Source organism: Stylophora pistillata, chromosome 4 (genome assembly GCF_964205215.1).
Source record: "Stylophora pistillata chromosome 4, jaStyPist1.2, whole genome shotgun sequence".
Lineage (NCBI taxonomy): Eukaryota > Metazoa > Cnidaria > Anthozoa > Scleractinia > Pocilloporidae > Stylophora > Stylophora pistillata.
The window spans coordinates 35,648,737-35,665,452 of NC_142522.1; the positions used below are offsets into that span (position 1 = coordinate 35,648,737).

Genomic DNA, 16,716 nt, shown 5'->3' on the forward strand with positions numbered 1-16,716 from the left:
TACCAGTTATAAAAGTTAAAAAATTCATTAAGTTTAAGTAGTCCACTGGTTTTTCCGGTTTTATTCTTAGTTTAACAGTTGGCTTAAATCGATTTGTTGATTAAGCATCGATACATATGTTACATATGAGAATGACAGGTAAGTATACAACAGTCTATTTAGTATCACCTTAATATCTCCTCAGTGTTTAATGCTCATCTTTGCACTGGTCCTTGGGTTTCTTACCTATAGCCCCTGTCAATAATGATTTATGCATTTGATGCAATAATCAAAACATTTACCATTCATTGATTTCTAATAATGTATCTTTTCATTTCAATATTACTTTGGGTCTTTTTATCTTTTGAAATTTTTAACCGACAAAAGTTGTGAACTGTTTTCACGCTACTGGCTGCAATAAACACAAGTACACCGCATAGGAGACCTTTTTTTAACATTCTTGCCTCTTTTCACGACAATACAAATCAATTGTGCTGCATCAGGGGAATAATAACAAAAAGGTGCCAACAAATCTGTTGTTTCATGACGTACTCAGCTAAGTCTTCATCTCTAGAATAAACGACAACACCTGAGGGACCGCCATGTTGAGAAATGACTGCGCAAACAGACACTCATTCGCCATTCTAGAACACACGCTACGCAGCGTTGGAAGTCGAAGCAGAATGTGAGCAAAGCGGCTTGGCTTGTCGGGATATGAACACTTGATGTAGTCTCGCAAAGCATCAAGGGAACGATTGAGAATGAAGTCCACCATCTCCCGGTTTTTTAGTCCTGAACTCGTCTCTATAAAAAAGGAAATGACGTCTCTTTAAGCAACAGATATTACCTATAAAATAAGTAACAGCTTACGTCCAGAGATTTCTGGGTACTTGCTGAACTGGCTTGATAATCTCACGTTCACAAAGAAACAATTACGTTAATGGCACAGTAACTCACCTTGCTCAAAAAGCATAATAGCATTTACGCAGGCAAACTCTGCCATGTCGAGTTGCAAGCTTTGTAACTTGTAAGCGAAACAAGCCAGCTGCGAAGACCATTGCTCCAGGACCAGATTGAAGGAGTGTTCAGGAGTAAGAAGCACATCTTTCGCTAACAGTACTGAGCCCTGATGTGCACTGGAACGCTGGCAAACACGGAGGACTAACAGTTCTAATAAAGCTACGGAGAAAAAAATTTAAAAAAACCTGTAATGCAATACCACTCAATTTTTTTTAATCCTTTGAAGGATTGAGCGACCGATATTCCTGTGAGCTCGAGCAAATGATTAGAAATAATAACTGAACTGGTTGACCTATGTAACTACCTAAAAAGCGTCGATGTTCTATCGATTGGCCGATTGACGTCGATGTTCTATTGATTTGCCGATTGATTGATTACCGACTCTTAATGAGTGTTTAACCGTGAGATTCTTATTCAACCGTTCAGTCCATCGGGTTTTCAACTGATTCAAATTGTGAAATGTCGTTGCGCACTATTCTCACTATTTTCGAAGAAGATGTATCAATAGCCTCTATGTGGAACAACAGTATGCAGATTATCGTATATTTCTCCTCGCACGTAGTCACTTCCTTCGCGAAGTTCATAGTTTTCCGTGAGACTCCCTAGCAGAGGATTTTCGCTCTTTGAAAAGATAATATCGTGAGCAAATTTCCTCATGCGTATCTCATCGTCACTAGAGACTATTGTTAGTATACCTGTGGAAACGAGGCTAGCTTGATCATCTCTGTTAAGCTCTCTAAATCCGGGAACTTTGAAGGCCCACGCCAATATTAAGTCCACTTCTTGTAGTACCAGCTCCATCACTACTTCGACAGGGTTCAAAGGGCAGATTTCCGTAAAACCGAGCTCCAGATAATCCGGTCTGAAATAAAAAAATAAACAAAACGAGAACAATGATAAGTTGCTAAATTGAATCAATGATTTCTGAGAGAGGTACCAGTCTACTGGGAGCTAAACCCTTCATTTGTTGGATCTATTTCATTTATCCCTATAAACATCAATAACAATAAAACACACATTTTCTCTTTATTCTCTTATCTAACAAAATTGATACAAAATCGGTACAAAATTGATACAAAATCGATAGGAAATCAAGAGAGCGCAAATCCAAGCAATCAACACAATCGATCAGAACAAGGGAAAAGAAAACGCGAAGAAAACATAAATGTATCGTCTGAAGCGCTGGGAAACAGGTTTGCTTAATCAATACGTATAAGAAAAAATTTCGACTGAGTTTCGAGAGTAATCCGGTTTTGCATTGGTTTTGTTTTACTCCATTAGTCCAGAAAACTAACGCCTCTATCACACAACCAATCAGATGGAAAACTGAAATCAATCATTACTTGTTCGCCCCCGTTCTGCTTGTTTTATACTTTGATTTCTGTTTGGTCCTTAAGGTATTTTCCTGATTTCAGAATGGCGGTTTTGATTACTTTGGTATTAGTTTACCACATCCATCAGAAAAGCGTTCTATTCACAGAACGTGTAGATAAATAACTACACGTTTAACGCCACAAAGCATTGAAAAGCACATTTAATTCATTTACCAGATGGATGTTTGTCTAGATGCAAAGATTTGTATATAGATGCGTGTGATTCGAAATTTGTGGCGTACCAGGTCCGGCAGTAAAACATTTAAATAAAAGCAACACGCTAGCAAAAACTAACCGGACGACTGAATTAGCTAAAATCAGTTAATAGTAAAAATTATCTAACGAAAATAACGTGCATACTGACGAAATAGTATAGCTACCGGCATTACTTAATTCTTAGATAATCTCACAAAAACGAGAACTTAAATAAATAGAAACAGAAGATTACTGTAGTAATACAATAGAAAGAAAAACAATATAAAATTATTTCGCAGTTGCTCGACAATAAATAAAACTACAAATTCTAGTCGTTACAGAACTAATGGGTTATAAAGTATGACTGAACTCTCGACACACAAGCAATAGACATTAAAAAATTGCCCCCACCCCCCTCCCCCCCAAATTCTAAGCCAACTAACCTTCTTTTAGGAGCAGCGTCAGGGCGGGCTTGGATCAGTTGTGTGACTAATTCAGACGAAACGAATGTGTCCGCATTCTCCTTCATTCCGATCAGGGACTTGATCCGTGGTCTGCCACCGGGTGCTCGGTCCTCTCGGACAGCTGATGGGGAAACAACAACAGTATCCCACGATGATTTTTTTCTCTCTCAGTATTTTTTATTCTAAGTCCTATTGAAAGATGTCACTTGTTGGTGGGGATATTGTGTTGAATTGACATTCACAAGTAGGTAAGTTTCAACACGCGGTAACTCAGTGTGAGAAGTTAGGTGCCACTCAGTGTAGATTTTTTCGTTTTTCCACATTTCCATAATTCTTCCCTTTCAATTTACCAAGAAACGGAAATACATGTGCAGAAATTTGATGAATTTCGTGCATCTTGATTTAGAAGTAAAAAATTTGTATTTCAAATAAATTCTAGAAATGTATAGTTAATTATAGTTATGATTCGAATCAACTTTTGTTTAATGAAAGTAGATCCAAAACTTCTTCCATTTCTTAGGTGCCTTCGCATGACTTACTTTCCTATATGATGAATATATGAAGTTCATATATTTTGAATATTACTTTTCCTATGTTCTTACATTGCCTATTTTTGGAATGAGTCTTCTTTACGATGGCCTTCCTCAATTTATAGGTCGATCGCCGAATGAAAGTCTGCCGATTGTTGGACGATGTCTCGATTTCCCTCTAGACAGCTGACTTTTTGATCGAAACATCAGCCGATCGTCAGTCAAGTGTTGGACGACAATCGGCCTAATATCCACGACTGGAAGTCGACTATCGGTCGACAGGTATAACCCGACTAACGAGCGATACATCGAGCCTGACCACCTGGTGATTTTAGAACCAGAAAGTTTGCAGGTTCAGTACTTTGAGTGATAAGTCTACCTTGCAGCTTGGTATAGACACAGTAATTTGGTAACATCAACTAAGATAAAAGTGTAAATTAGCCACCGTAAAGAGTTAAAAAGCTGACGTTTCGAGCGTTAGCCCTTAGTCAGTGCGAATGGAGGAATTGTAGGTTGTATATGGGTTTATATGCAGAAAGCGAAGCTACGCTAGTGGTGGGGGCATGGTGACGAACACGAACAAATATTAGAATTATTATTACCTAATCATCCTAAGCAACATATGGCAATCTGCGGTCTTTCCTTACATATAAGTAGTTCGGAAAGCCGCAAAACTCTCGAACAAAAGTTCACCTTCCAAATCGACACACTTAATCCCACAGGTATCAACGAACGCTTTTCATTTTAATAATTTATTCGTGTTTTTCTCGTCGCTATGTCCCCACCAATAGCGTAGCTTCACTTTTTGCATATAAACCCACACACAACCCACAATTCCTCCATTCGCTCTGACGAAGGGCTAACGCTCGAAACGTCAAGTTTTTAACTCTTTACGGTGGTCAATTTGCAATTTCAACTTAGTTGATATTACCAAATTACCTTGTTACCCCCACCAACGCAGCACCACAGTTTCTTTAGAAACTTACCCCATTTATTCTTTTAATAGAGGCACAGTCCACCTACCGACTACTTTTTTAAATATATCTGGAGAGCAAATAATAACGAATGAAGAGAGCTCGCTAATAAAGATCTGAAAAAGTTATCTACCAAATGAAACAGAAAGTTCTCATGTTTCTTAATCACCTTCTTTTAGCATGCCCAAGGACAAACACTTCTGGAACCTACAAAACTGGCACCGAATCCGGTTATTCTTGTCTATCTGGCATGACATGTTCTCTACGCATGTGTAGTGAAGCTGTTTTTGGACGGTTCGCTTGAAGAAACTCTTGCAGCCTTCACAGCTCTGTACACCATAGTGAAATCCTGATGAACGATCTCCGCAAATGGCACAGACCCGGTTACTTGCGTAGGGCTTCTCCATCTTTCACTATCCTCTGAACTCTACCGAAAACGATTCAGTCTGTAAATTAAATTGTATTATTTCTAACTTGCAATAAAATTGTATTTATCTTAAAGGCTACCTTAGGCTGTGCTCTACTTCTCTAGGAATAACAAAGGGGGATGCAATACGACCCGACTGCGTTTTGTAAAGCCGAGATGATAACTATTAAGAGCAAAACAAGCTGACTTGCTGTAAAAGCCGGCCAGTAAGACATTGCCAAATGTTCGCCGGACATAGGCCATTTCTCTAACTTTTCAAAGCTCAAAATAATTATTTTAAACTAAATTTTCATGACAGCTGAGGATGTTTTGAGTACTCACTACACAGCGAGTGTCGAGGTAATAAAAATAATGTGAAATAAATGTAAAACTCTCTTTTAACGTCATGAAAACGTCTTTTTCACTTCTCAACGTGCTAAACTGATCTTTATGTAGCGCCCTAGATTTTTCTTTGCGTTTGACGCAGTAAATTGGGTGTGAAAACTAAACACAAGTTTTCTATCATGCCCACATAATCGAACATGCACACGTTATTTGTAGGAAAATCACACATGTCTACATAGTCTCGTTTTCGATATTTTTGGAAGGGAGAAATAATTTTCTGGAAAGGAATTTCAAATCGATTTGATATTGACCAGATATGACGTTTCTCCCAAAGCTTTAACTTGAAATATTTCAACTGATCGGTGGTCAGAAGTTTATTTTCCCGTACCTGAGGCGAAGCCGAGTACATGAATCGGGCACGAAACAAGCGCTTTTGAATTGTCGTCAGCAGGTGTTAGAAAAAGGCTATTTGGATAAAAATCAAAGTCGGCAATTGTATTTCAGGATTCCTTAACTTTTGATGCTGAGAAATTATTTTGGTCCACATTTCCAGCTCCTACTGATCACAAAGTTGATATTGTGTGAATTGATATAAACGAATATCAACCAAAAAGAACTTCCGCTTAACAAGGTAGGTAATTAACCTTTTGACGACTCAGTCGTTTACGCGAGCAGTACTCGCTAAACAAACTTTGTGTTTACTCTAGCCTGGTAAATTGGCTATAGTTTCGTTAGAAAGACTTGATGTCTTTGCTAACAATTTTCGCGATTAAAACGTCCGAAAGTGGCAAATATTGTTTTAATTCTCCTCAGCGGTAGAAAATGAATTCAATTATCATCAAAAGCCAAACCTACCAGTTTATGGCGTAACCGCAGCGAAGTTTTTCCCGTCGGGTTGAGAGTCTAGTTCATAACCAAATGTCTTAAACAGAGTAATCGTTTAAGAAAAGCCAACAAAAAGTGAACGGTGCAAGATGGTCGAGTGACTTACTAGCGTCGAGCGGAAAAATGGTGGTAATTCAGTTTAGTCGTTCACAAAGACACAGTCAACCCCGATCAACTCCTTCCTCTTAAAGTGTTATAAATTATTCGCGCATTCAAACAAAGCGTCAACAACTCATTTCCTGGGGGAGAGTTTTCTCAAAAGACGTTCTGCGCAAAATATCTCATCCCTAATTAGAAACAAAATTGTAAAATCAATTTACATTTGCCTGAACCAATGATTCGGCCATTCAATTGTTTCTGTGGGGCATGCGATGAAGTAGATAAGACAGATGGATGAATTTTTCATTGTTTGCGTGAAAACAGCAGTGTTACAGCTGTTGAAATTCCCATTTCATCAGCAGGAATTTAAATAAATTCTGTAAGCATCATGATAATGTTTGATTGTTACTTTTGATGTCCTTATATACCAATTACTTTCACATTATTCAACCGCGCGTAAAGTTGGGCTTGAAAAGGAAAGTTGTAATTCGAGAAAATAATACCTTTCTACCATGAGTCTTAAAGATTATCACAATGACCAACTGCGAAAATAAACTAAATGCGAAAGTTTTGAAGAAGGAGAGCGTGGCTCTAAGCTAAAATGTAATTTAATTGACTCCTTTGAATAAACTCTGTGTGACCAAAAGAAGCGTGTTCCCGCTGGCGCTTGTAGAAATAAACAGAGGCCGTTTTATTGGAGAATTGACGGACTTCAACAGAACACATCTAAGGCTATTTTCTTGTACAAACATCTTTACCTAAAACTTGAATTTTCCTCGAAAATTGTTTAGACAGAAACAATATTTCGAGAACTTTGAATTTCTATTGGTTGTATAGCTGATCACTGTGAAAGAACCATTATGTTGGCGCTTGGAGCAAAACGAGATCTAGAGTCATGCCTTTGGAAAACAAACTGTATTTCGTCGCTGTTGTAATGGTGTCTTATTTCTTGAAGTAATTTTCTCAAATAAAAAATCTGTTTCAGGTTTTGTTTTCTGTTAGGCTTTTCTTGTGGTTTCCTCGCTGGCAACCACAGTTTGATTCGTCATCATTGCGGGATATTTTACGAAACAAAGTCTCGGGCTAAATAAGTACTCAACAGCGAAGAAAGAAAAACCCTATGGGTATATTCATACGACTAAAAACGCACTTTTACTAATTTCGCCTTTCCTTTCCTCTGTCTTGCAGCTGGTAAGTTGCTAATGAAAGAATATATATATATATATATATTTATACCAGAACTACCACCGACGCAGCCCTATTCCCCAACTTAAGTAAGTTAAACGTAAAGTGTTTTGTTCATAAAAATACGACGACAGATCGTTTGCACCGACCGCGTGGAAAAAAAAGAGAGAAAATGAATTTACTGAAGTAAACACAGGAAGCCACGACAAAAAGGAACTCGTTGGCGTTTATAAAGATGTGCATTTATCGCTGTTTGCACAAGTAAAATGTATAAACGAAACTAATATGGTTATTTGTAAGACCGTATCTAATCCTCCATCAGTTGTAAACTGTTGCGAACGATCATTTAGCGTTATGCGGAAGACTTAAGGTGAACTAGTGTAAAGCAGCGTATCGTGCTTGTTTTTCAGAAATGATCTTTGAAAAGCGTTTATGAAACAAAATCGATTAAAAATAGGTTAGGGTACGACACGCCCGAGAAAAAAGTCGAACAGAAACTACGGAGAGTTTATACTAAGGACAATCTCTACCTTGACTTTGTTATTCAGTGCATTCAACCTATCTCATTTCAACCCAGAGAGTAAACTTCCTTGAAATTTTTATCGAATGTATCCGATCATTCCAAAGCGGAATATCATTGATCGATTGAAAAAAAGAGTTGTCTCCCTGATTCAAAACTGCGCCCGATCGTAAGCGATTACCACCGCTGGAAACGAAATTATCGTTAAGAGAAACCAATAAAATAATTATTTCGCGCCTTTATCCAAAGTTAGACAATACTTCTATCGTTAGGTAACAGCCGATTAGCTGACTAATTTTCATTTTCCTGTGAAAAACTCAGGAAACACAAACAGATTATAACTAACGATCAAAGCTTAACAAGCTTACCGAAATTGTCGAGACTTTTCTTGGTTTTTAAGTCAGGCTTCAGCGTGAGTGCTCTTTGTTCGACAGCGACAAAAACGCAAAAATTTCATACGTGAACATTTTAAAACATGCAAAACTGACTAGATAAAGTTCTAAACAGCCGGGTACACCTTGATAAAGTGAGAAGTCAACGTTTTATTTGACTACATGAATTTTAGTGACGAAGAACTCCACAATATATTTTTTTCTGAAGTTTTAGTTATCTGCCGACGGAAGCGTCCAAAACTAAGAAGAAACGAGCGCAGTTTCTGTCCCAAAGTTTTAATTGAAATTATGTTTGTAAAAAGGGCTCGGGGAATCAAATTCTAGTTAGCAATTTACATATTATAGGCTTTATTTTCAAACAAAGAATCTTGACAGTCATGCTGTCTCCAATTTTTGGTGGCTAGTTTTACTTAATAATCATATTTGGTATTTAGGGCACGCGTTTATATCCTGGTGGGAGGATGCAGACAAGACCAGCCTAATGTAATGTTGAATCTGGGGTTCTTGATGGGGTTGAATTTTCCTAAATACGACCATATATTTATAATTTGGTAATTTTGGTTTTATCAACTGAGTTGATTATGCAAATTGGCGACCGTAAAGAGTTTCAAAGCTGACGTTTCGAGCGTTAGCCCTTCGTTAGAGCGAAGATACTCCCCCACCGACTCAGTACCACGGTTTCTTTAGAAACTTGCCCCCTTTTTTTTTATTAATGATTTGGTTCGCCATACAATAATATTTACCCGTAAGTTCAGCTTCTTTTATCATGTTCGGGTTTAGTTGAACTTATTTCTTCTATATTGTCGAAAGCGTGAGGGAATCTTTGACCTGTCAGGGAGTAAGTATAATTACAGAGCCCTTTTCGATTACCTGTCGAAGTAAACTGTCAAACACTCAAACATGGTAACCACAACAGCCACCTTTCGGAACCCGATACAGTGAGTGTGACTCTAGTTTGTATTGAAAATATTTACGTTACTAGTTACGCTTTGTAGAACTCGAAAGATATCGCCTAATTCCTTTTTAAGTCGATCGCCTATATCCCGTTCCACCTTCCTGCCTCCTCGACCATCATCAGTTCTCAGTTTGTTTTATTTTTCCCGCATAAATATTTTTTAAGCTTACCAAACAAACAATTTTTAGTGTCCATTAACCCTTTCACTCCCAAGATCTGGCTCCGGTTGTTCAAAGGGCGCGTGGATAGCGCTATCCAACGGTTAAATCGCTATCCAACGGATAAGTGTTACCAAAACGTACAGCGCTATCCACCGGATTGAGATTTATCCAGTGTATAGCGTTATCCATCCTTCAACAACCGGGGCCTGATTAGTAATTCTCCTTATTGTCTGCCGAACAATTCCTATGATGTGGAAGAGGACATTATTCAGTGACTGATGACACAGACACAGGCATTCTCCGGGAGAGAAAACAACTCCGAGTGCTCCCTGTAGGAGGTCGAACCTACGACCTTCCAATTATTATTTTGGGAACTCTGCCACTGAGTTATAGGAGACTCGTGGCAGGTTAAGGCATTTAACTAGGTTTTTAGGATGGTTGTTCGGAGAATTGGGATTGGATCAACCTATAATCCCCTTGTTGATATCTATATATTTTTTTTTATCATTTCGCTAGCAGCGCCCGTCGGCGATATGAAGCGAATCCTGCGTTCTAATTGGCTACCCGAGCGGGCAAGATGGGCCCATCTCAGATGGTCCATACAGATCCCGAGCGGGCAAGATGGGCCCATCTTAGATGGTCCATACAGATCCCGAGCGGGCAAGATGGGCCCATCTTAGATGGTCCATACAGATCCCGAGCGGGCAAGATGGGCCCATCTTAGATGGTCCATACAGATCCCGAGCGAAAAAAAAATTGCGCAGTGCGGACTTACACAGTTCGTAATTTTTTTGAAAATCTCGGTGATGAAGTCACAAAAAGTAGGAGAAGACAGTAAAACAAAGAAATCATAAACAACTCCCGTGGGTATATTGTGCTACAAATACAGTTGGCTCTCTTTCCCGGCTCTCGCAATTAACATGCTATTCTTGATCCTTTAATTTATGAAGCGAAATCTTCTTGCAATATAATATTTCCTTAAGCGACCAAGCTTGCTCGATCAAGTTGGCTGGTTTTTGGCCTCGTTATTTTTTTGTTTTGTTTTTGTGATCGTCGACTTCGTCTCGGTCCTTAACAAAGCTTAAAAAGAAAAAAAAAAAAAAAAACTCGGTCAGTATCCAGCCATCTTGACCTCACACTTGATCATTAACGCATGTCTTTTCTCATTTCTTCCCTTTTTGATATTGTATTGATATCGCAAGGACAAATTCTGTCTTAGTCACCTATGGGGTGGACTTCTGTCTTGGTCACCTATGGGGTGGACTTCTGTCTTGGTCACCTATGGGGTGGACTTCTGTCTTGGTCACCTATGGGGTGGACTTCTGTCTTGGTCACCTATGGGGTGGACTTCTGTCTTGGTCACCTATGGGGTGGACTTCTGTCTTGGTCACCAATGAGGTGGACTTCTGTCTTGGTCACCTATGGGGTGGACTTCTGTCTTGGTCACCTATGGGGTGGACTTCTGTCTTGGTCACCTATGGGGTGGACTTTTGTCTTGGTCACCTATGGGGTGGACTTCTGTCTTGGTCACCTATGAGGTGGACTTCTGTCTTGGTCACCTATGGGGTGGACTTCTGTCTTGGTCACCTATGGGGTGGACTTCTGTCTTGGTCACCTATGGGGTGGACTTCTGTCTTGGTCACCTATGGGGTGGACTTCTGTCTTGGTCACCTATGGGGTGGACTTCTGTCTTGGTCACCTATGGGGTGGACTTCTGTCTTGGTCACCTATGGGGTGGACTCCACCGTGAAATGTCGTTTACGCTCGCGACTCAGCCCGTGTAAGGTTCTCACCACATGACAAGAGTATAAGAAAAAAAATGTGCCATTGTATTAGACAGATGAATATATAACAGAAATGCTATCAATTATACCTATATATTCGGCAGCAACTGACTAGAGCTAAGTGGCCGTGGTAAACGAGACATGGAATGTTTATTGAGTGTGAGAGATAGCTTATAATAATTTCATATCAGTGCATTTTTAATATTTATTTTAATATTTACTTTCATGTATAGTTTCTATTACAATTTAGTTAGTCATTATAAATTAGTTTTAATATTAAATTTTAGTATCGTAGGCCTTCACAGATGAAGAGCCACACCTTTTTATGTGGATATACTGTGAATAAACCGTTATTATTATTATTATTATTATTATTATTATTATTATTATTATATTTCCGAAAGTCCGGCGAAAGTCAGGATCGAGTCAATGGGCGCATCTTGCCGAAGCTCATCTCGGTTTTAGAAGGCAAGGCAAGCAGGAGAAGTGACATAGCCTTCCCTGGACAGGATCGGCTAGTCAATTGAAGGTATATTTCCTACCCCGCCACCGATAGCTTTCCCGTGAGATTCCCTGGCAGTACAACACAACCCATTTGTACTCCCAAGGCTGCAAAGAACCGTAATGGGCAGTCGCCGGTCACATTGTCCGGTCAAACATGCTTTTGCTCGGACACTACCCGTTTTTGGCCGGTCAAATTTTAACAGTCGGAACTCTTGCGATAGTGAACCTAGATTGCACAGTAATCCTTTTACAACTAAAAAAACAACTGAATCCAGGTCGGTCTGGCAATAAGAATTACAAGTTAATAATTTTACTAGTCTTTACTGCAGAAGCAGCCTCGCATTGAGTACGTTGGACGGTTACGCAAGATACAACCGCAATTGTCCGTTTTACTTTACATCTGGCAAAATCAATTATAACTAAATATCACACTCAGAGCCCTTTTTTTAAAGTTACAGCTGTGAATCTTTGTTAGAGTAAAAGAGTGGTCGGATTCTCCAGGTTTTGGGCCTTTTACTCGCTTTTTGCACTTTGCAACAAATGCTACTTGGAGTATTCTCGATGCAACAAGATTATTCTTCGTGAGGGTGCTTTCCGATCATTCAATCGATCAAACAATCGATCACTTTATTTAAGAGTAAATGATGGTATCTAGCCAAAAGTAAAACCCTCTACTAACTGGGAACACTTAAATAAAGTAAATAAAATAACGGAAGACACAATCATGATTTGCGGTCGCGATAGGACTTGATGACATCGCGGAAATTTGCGACTGCCGGGAATTTCTCGACCATTAATTTGTCTACTTTTATATTGATTTTTTTTTTCTTTTGGAAACATGACTGTGTCCCTTGTGTCCCTTGTGTCCCTTGACTTGTGTCCCTTATCAAACAGTTAAAAATTAAAATTTCTTTGAACGAGTCGGTAAAGGACCGGACAAGATGTCCGGCAAAACAAGGATTTGTCCGGTCAGTACCCAATTTTGACCGGACATTATCCGTTGACCGGCCGTTATTTGCAGCCCTGACTCCTGAATGGAAATAGAAGTGTGAGAGGTGAATATATCTTGCTCAAGAACAAAGCAAGAGGATCCTATGCACAGGTGTTAATTAGGTCACCGAGTCTTTAACCCGTGATCAGGCGTTTCCAGGGATTTTTTTTTTGAGGCGCTCCACTCTCAAAATAGGAACGTCTGATCGAAGGTCACTACGTCTTCTTCAAGGGGAGCAATGACGGATTTTCTGAAGGTAGACAATGCAATTAGTTTTTATCTAGTATTGCGACACATCACGCGTGCAAGATAAAATGATAAAATTAATAGCTGTGTCGGTTTTTTTTTTTTAATTCAATTCCAAAATCCTATAATCAGAGAGTGAAAGGGGGAATATATTTTTATTCTCTTGGAAATACGAGAATTTACTGCCTGTGTGTAATAAGATAACTTTTCTTGTGGAAGAATATAAGATATTCATAATTATCAGTTATCAAGGTTATAAATCATAGCGTGATAGTGTAGTCTGATCGTCCGGTAGAGTGTAGTCCTGAGAAAAGGCTGTTGTCGAAAATGCTGACTGACGTTTCGACGATGTGAGCGAAAGTTATCATCAGAGTCAGTTTCACATGTTACCCACGGGTTTAAACCATTTACTGTGTAAAATCATACTGTTTACCAATATCTTGTGATTTATGGAATTATGTTGTGATAGTCACATGTTACATAAATGAAAAGAAAAGAAAAAAAAAAAAACACGACTCTGGAAAAGAGTGGAAATGTAGTGATAGTCGTCGTAAAAATTAATTTAAATTGGAATCGAAGAGAAGCGCAAGAGCGTAAGTGTCTCCGTGAAAGGAGAAATAAAAAAAATTAATTTCATCAAAAGGAAAAAATTAGAACGTGCGGTCAATTTTAATTTAGTAAATCAACATTATCTTCAAAGTAACTTCTGCTTTAACGGTAGTGGTTCTAAAGTCATCGTTAACAGAAAAATACGGCAACTAATTAGTGAGTATATAGAAGCGCCTCTTGTTGCAACGATCATGAGATCACCCCTGATGAAGGCACTAGACAGGAGTGTCGAGACGTTGGGTTAATGAATTGTAATTTATGTTCCATTCATTAAATTTTTCAACCAGAGTGGCATCAAACCATGTCTCACCATTAACATATTCACATTTTTAGGGTAAAAAATTTTGTGGTGTAAGTTTCCAATTAATTACTATTCAAATTTTCTTTCTCTCTGCATAGTCTTCGCCCAATATTGAAAACCCTCTCAAAACGGAAGCATTTTCGGAAGGTCTCATTCGCACCTTATTCCGAAATAGCCGCCATCCGCGGCCGGTAACTGACTGGGGCGATTTGGACGGAAACGCTTCATGAGAACCAAATACGATTTCGTCTTGTAAACAAAATGCAGTACAACTGCTGTGTATCGAAGTACACAAAAGAGATTGATCGGAAGGAAGATTTAAAGATATATTTCCACATATTTCCAAAATAATCACTTATACGCATAGATTCAAGTTATTAGAAGAGATGTTGGTCGCCACTTCACGAGCACTTGGCACAGCGGGTTTGCTCGAGACACTCAAAGGAATCGGATTTCCAGAAGATCCTCGTTGGCAGAAGAACACTTCGTCCAGAAGCGAAAGCCACCAAAACCCCGATATGTAGTCTCTAGAGCGGTGTCTCGAGTTTCCAAAGAAGAGTAGCTTAAATGATGACAAGGCGTTCGAACGGTTCTTTAGGTCGATGGCTATTTTCAAAAGTATAAAGCACTCGGCCACAACAAGAAAGTTCGTCTGTACTATATTGAAAGGGAAAATTGAGGAAGTGAATCAAAAAGGATAGAAAAACCCAAGTAGAAAGTTTGAACTGAAAAGGAAAAATGATGAGCTGAAAAACCAGCTTCAAGAACAAAAGGAGAACTGAACTGAATAAAGTGAAACAACAACTTGTCAATTTGATGATAAGGTCAGGAGCTCGAGCCCATAACCCTGATAAGGTACAATGACTTGGTGAAGAAATCTTCCTCCTTAAATCGGTATAAAAACTGTCATTTTATGGCATATTACACTGGGATATTACGCTGGTAAGAGAACTTCCCATAATATCTCCTTTGCCGGGTTAATAAATGGGGAAGGTACAAGGCATTTACCATATTTTCTCTTCCTTATGGTCAGAGGTTGATACTTTTGTTCGAAACGTCTCAGGAGAAACTGTAAAACATTTCAGTTTTGGCCCTCTTGACCTCGATTCTGTGGGACCATCCCCAGTTCTTACCGATTCCATACTGGAATTAGCTGTTTGACCATCGAAAGTCCGGAAAGTATCGAATTCTGTTTCCTGTTTATTTTTATTTTTGGATTGTTTTTTAACGCATTACCCTCGATGTTGTCGATGACCTTTGCTTTTCATTGTGGGAAGAAGGCTCATAATATTTGCTTTAGGCTTGAGAAAAACCCCATAGAAAGGGACTACCCATCGAAAAACGAATTATTAAGATCAAAACGGGTTAAAATTTGCGGTTTTTCTAGTCTCCTCTCGCAGCCGTTCTTTGTCTCGGGATCCCTGTGTCTTCCTCCCCACAAAAAAATAGGATTTGAACCAGTGAACATCCTAATATTAGGTGAAACAAATCAATAAAAAGCCAGTAAACATAAATAAAAATGAATGGGACTTTAAGAAATGAGCAAAGAAGTGTGAAAGGTAGTGAAAGGTGTATAGTACTGGAATAACATTATAGCATAACATTTAAGCATAATTTACCTCTATTGATCGTATTTTGATGAGTATTCCCATAATAGCAGCAATAGTATTCATGTGCTTGTTTCTCTGCTTCAACAAGATCGATCCTGCCAAACCGATGCTCGGGAACCAAGTTGCGTCTTTGTTTTGCTGTGCAACTTGTCAACAGGAACGAGTAGAATACTGGTGCTCTCTCCCTCCATTCGTCACAAATTCTTTTTAGATCGAAATTTTCAAAATCTTCCTTTGAGGTTCTCCTTTGGAGCAATGGTGGTTTTTTTTAATGAGCAAAGCCCAGTTATTTCTCCAGAGACAATACGTAAGACCCTTTCGATAATCATGATGTTTGCTCATTGACTTTGACTTTAAAGCTGCATTAGCAAATCTTGAAGGTGGACCTTGAGCCAAAGCCTTGGCAATAGCTTCCACGTCTGGACCAAGTTTCTTATTGTTAGTTTTGCTTGGGTATTCAATGCACAAGCTGACTTTAGGTTCGGTCGGCCTTGGCTTTGGAGTAGACGATACTTGAGCTGCGAGCTTTGTCGTGTGAACATGGGGCGATTTCTCAGCGATTATTGGACTGACGGGTAGAGTAGGTAGTAGTATAGCTGATGCATTAGAGGATTGAGGCGTACAAGGCAGAGATACTAGCGGCTCAAATGTAGGACTTGGAGGCAAAGAAGTACATGTGCTAGGGCCGGTGAAATCGACAGCTTTCGCTGCAAAAGGTCGCTTTGCGTTCGAGTTGTTGTCAAGTGATGGTTGAAGTCTTCTAACCCGGTGATCTTGAATGGAATCATAGCCAGCTTTCAGTTCATTTTTCAGCTCTTGGAGATCGTTTTCTAATTTCTTAATCTTGGCAAATTTTCTCTTGCATTTGAGACATATATGTAAACTAGAATTCAAATAAATGTAAAAAGCTTCCAAGTTTATACCCAGTGCTAACCTTATGACGCTCGTTACATCAGCCGATCTTCCGAAGATTCTAACTCTTTCTTTAGTCGAAACTGTTGAGGTACACAGGAAACATCCAGATAATTTACTGCAAGTTACTTTCTTCGGGGTATCACCCGTAAAAATTGAAAAATAATGACATATTTTGCTACACGGACGTGAAATTTGGCGAAGTTTTGAGAGATATTCCCCGGTAAACCCGCGTGCAATTTTTCGCTTCCTGATTGGCGGGTCTCGAACAACTGT

General features: G+C 39.1%; 1 protein-coding gene across 4 annotated transcripts; it reads right to left on the reverse strand.

Annotated features, from left to right (window-relative positions):
* Positions 1-38: 38 nt before the first annotated feature.
* Positions 39-8,479, reverse strand: LOC111327870 (retinoic acid receptor RXR-alpha-B). Of its 4 annotated transcripts, none has more exons than XM_022932168.2 (6): positions 8,344-8,479; positions 4,705-4,981; positions 3,011-3,152; positions 1,695-1,861; positions 937-1,158; positions 39-783 (listed from the first exon to the last, which is right to left on the reverse strand). In XM_022932168.2, the coding sequence occupies exons 2-6, from the start codon at positions 4,940-4,942 to the stop codon at positions 536-538; spliced, it is 1,017 nt and encodes a 338-aa protein (XP_022787903.1). In that variant the 5' UTR covers positions 4,943-4,981; positions 8,344-8,479; the 3' UTR covers positions 39-535. The 4 variants fall into 4 exon arrangements, with proteins under 4 accessions (XP_022787903.1, XP_022787905.1, XP_022787904.1 ...); XM_022932170.2 differs by having other exon boundaries at positions 4,705-4,962; positions 8,344-8,475; XM_022932169.2 differs by lacking the exon at positions 8,344-8,479 and adding an exon at positions 6,142-6,416 and having other exon boundaries at positions 4,705-4,962.
* Positions 8,480-16,716: the final 8,237 nt, after the last annotated feature.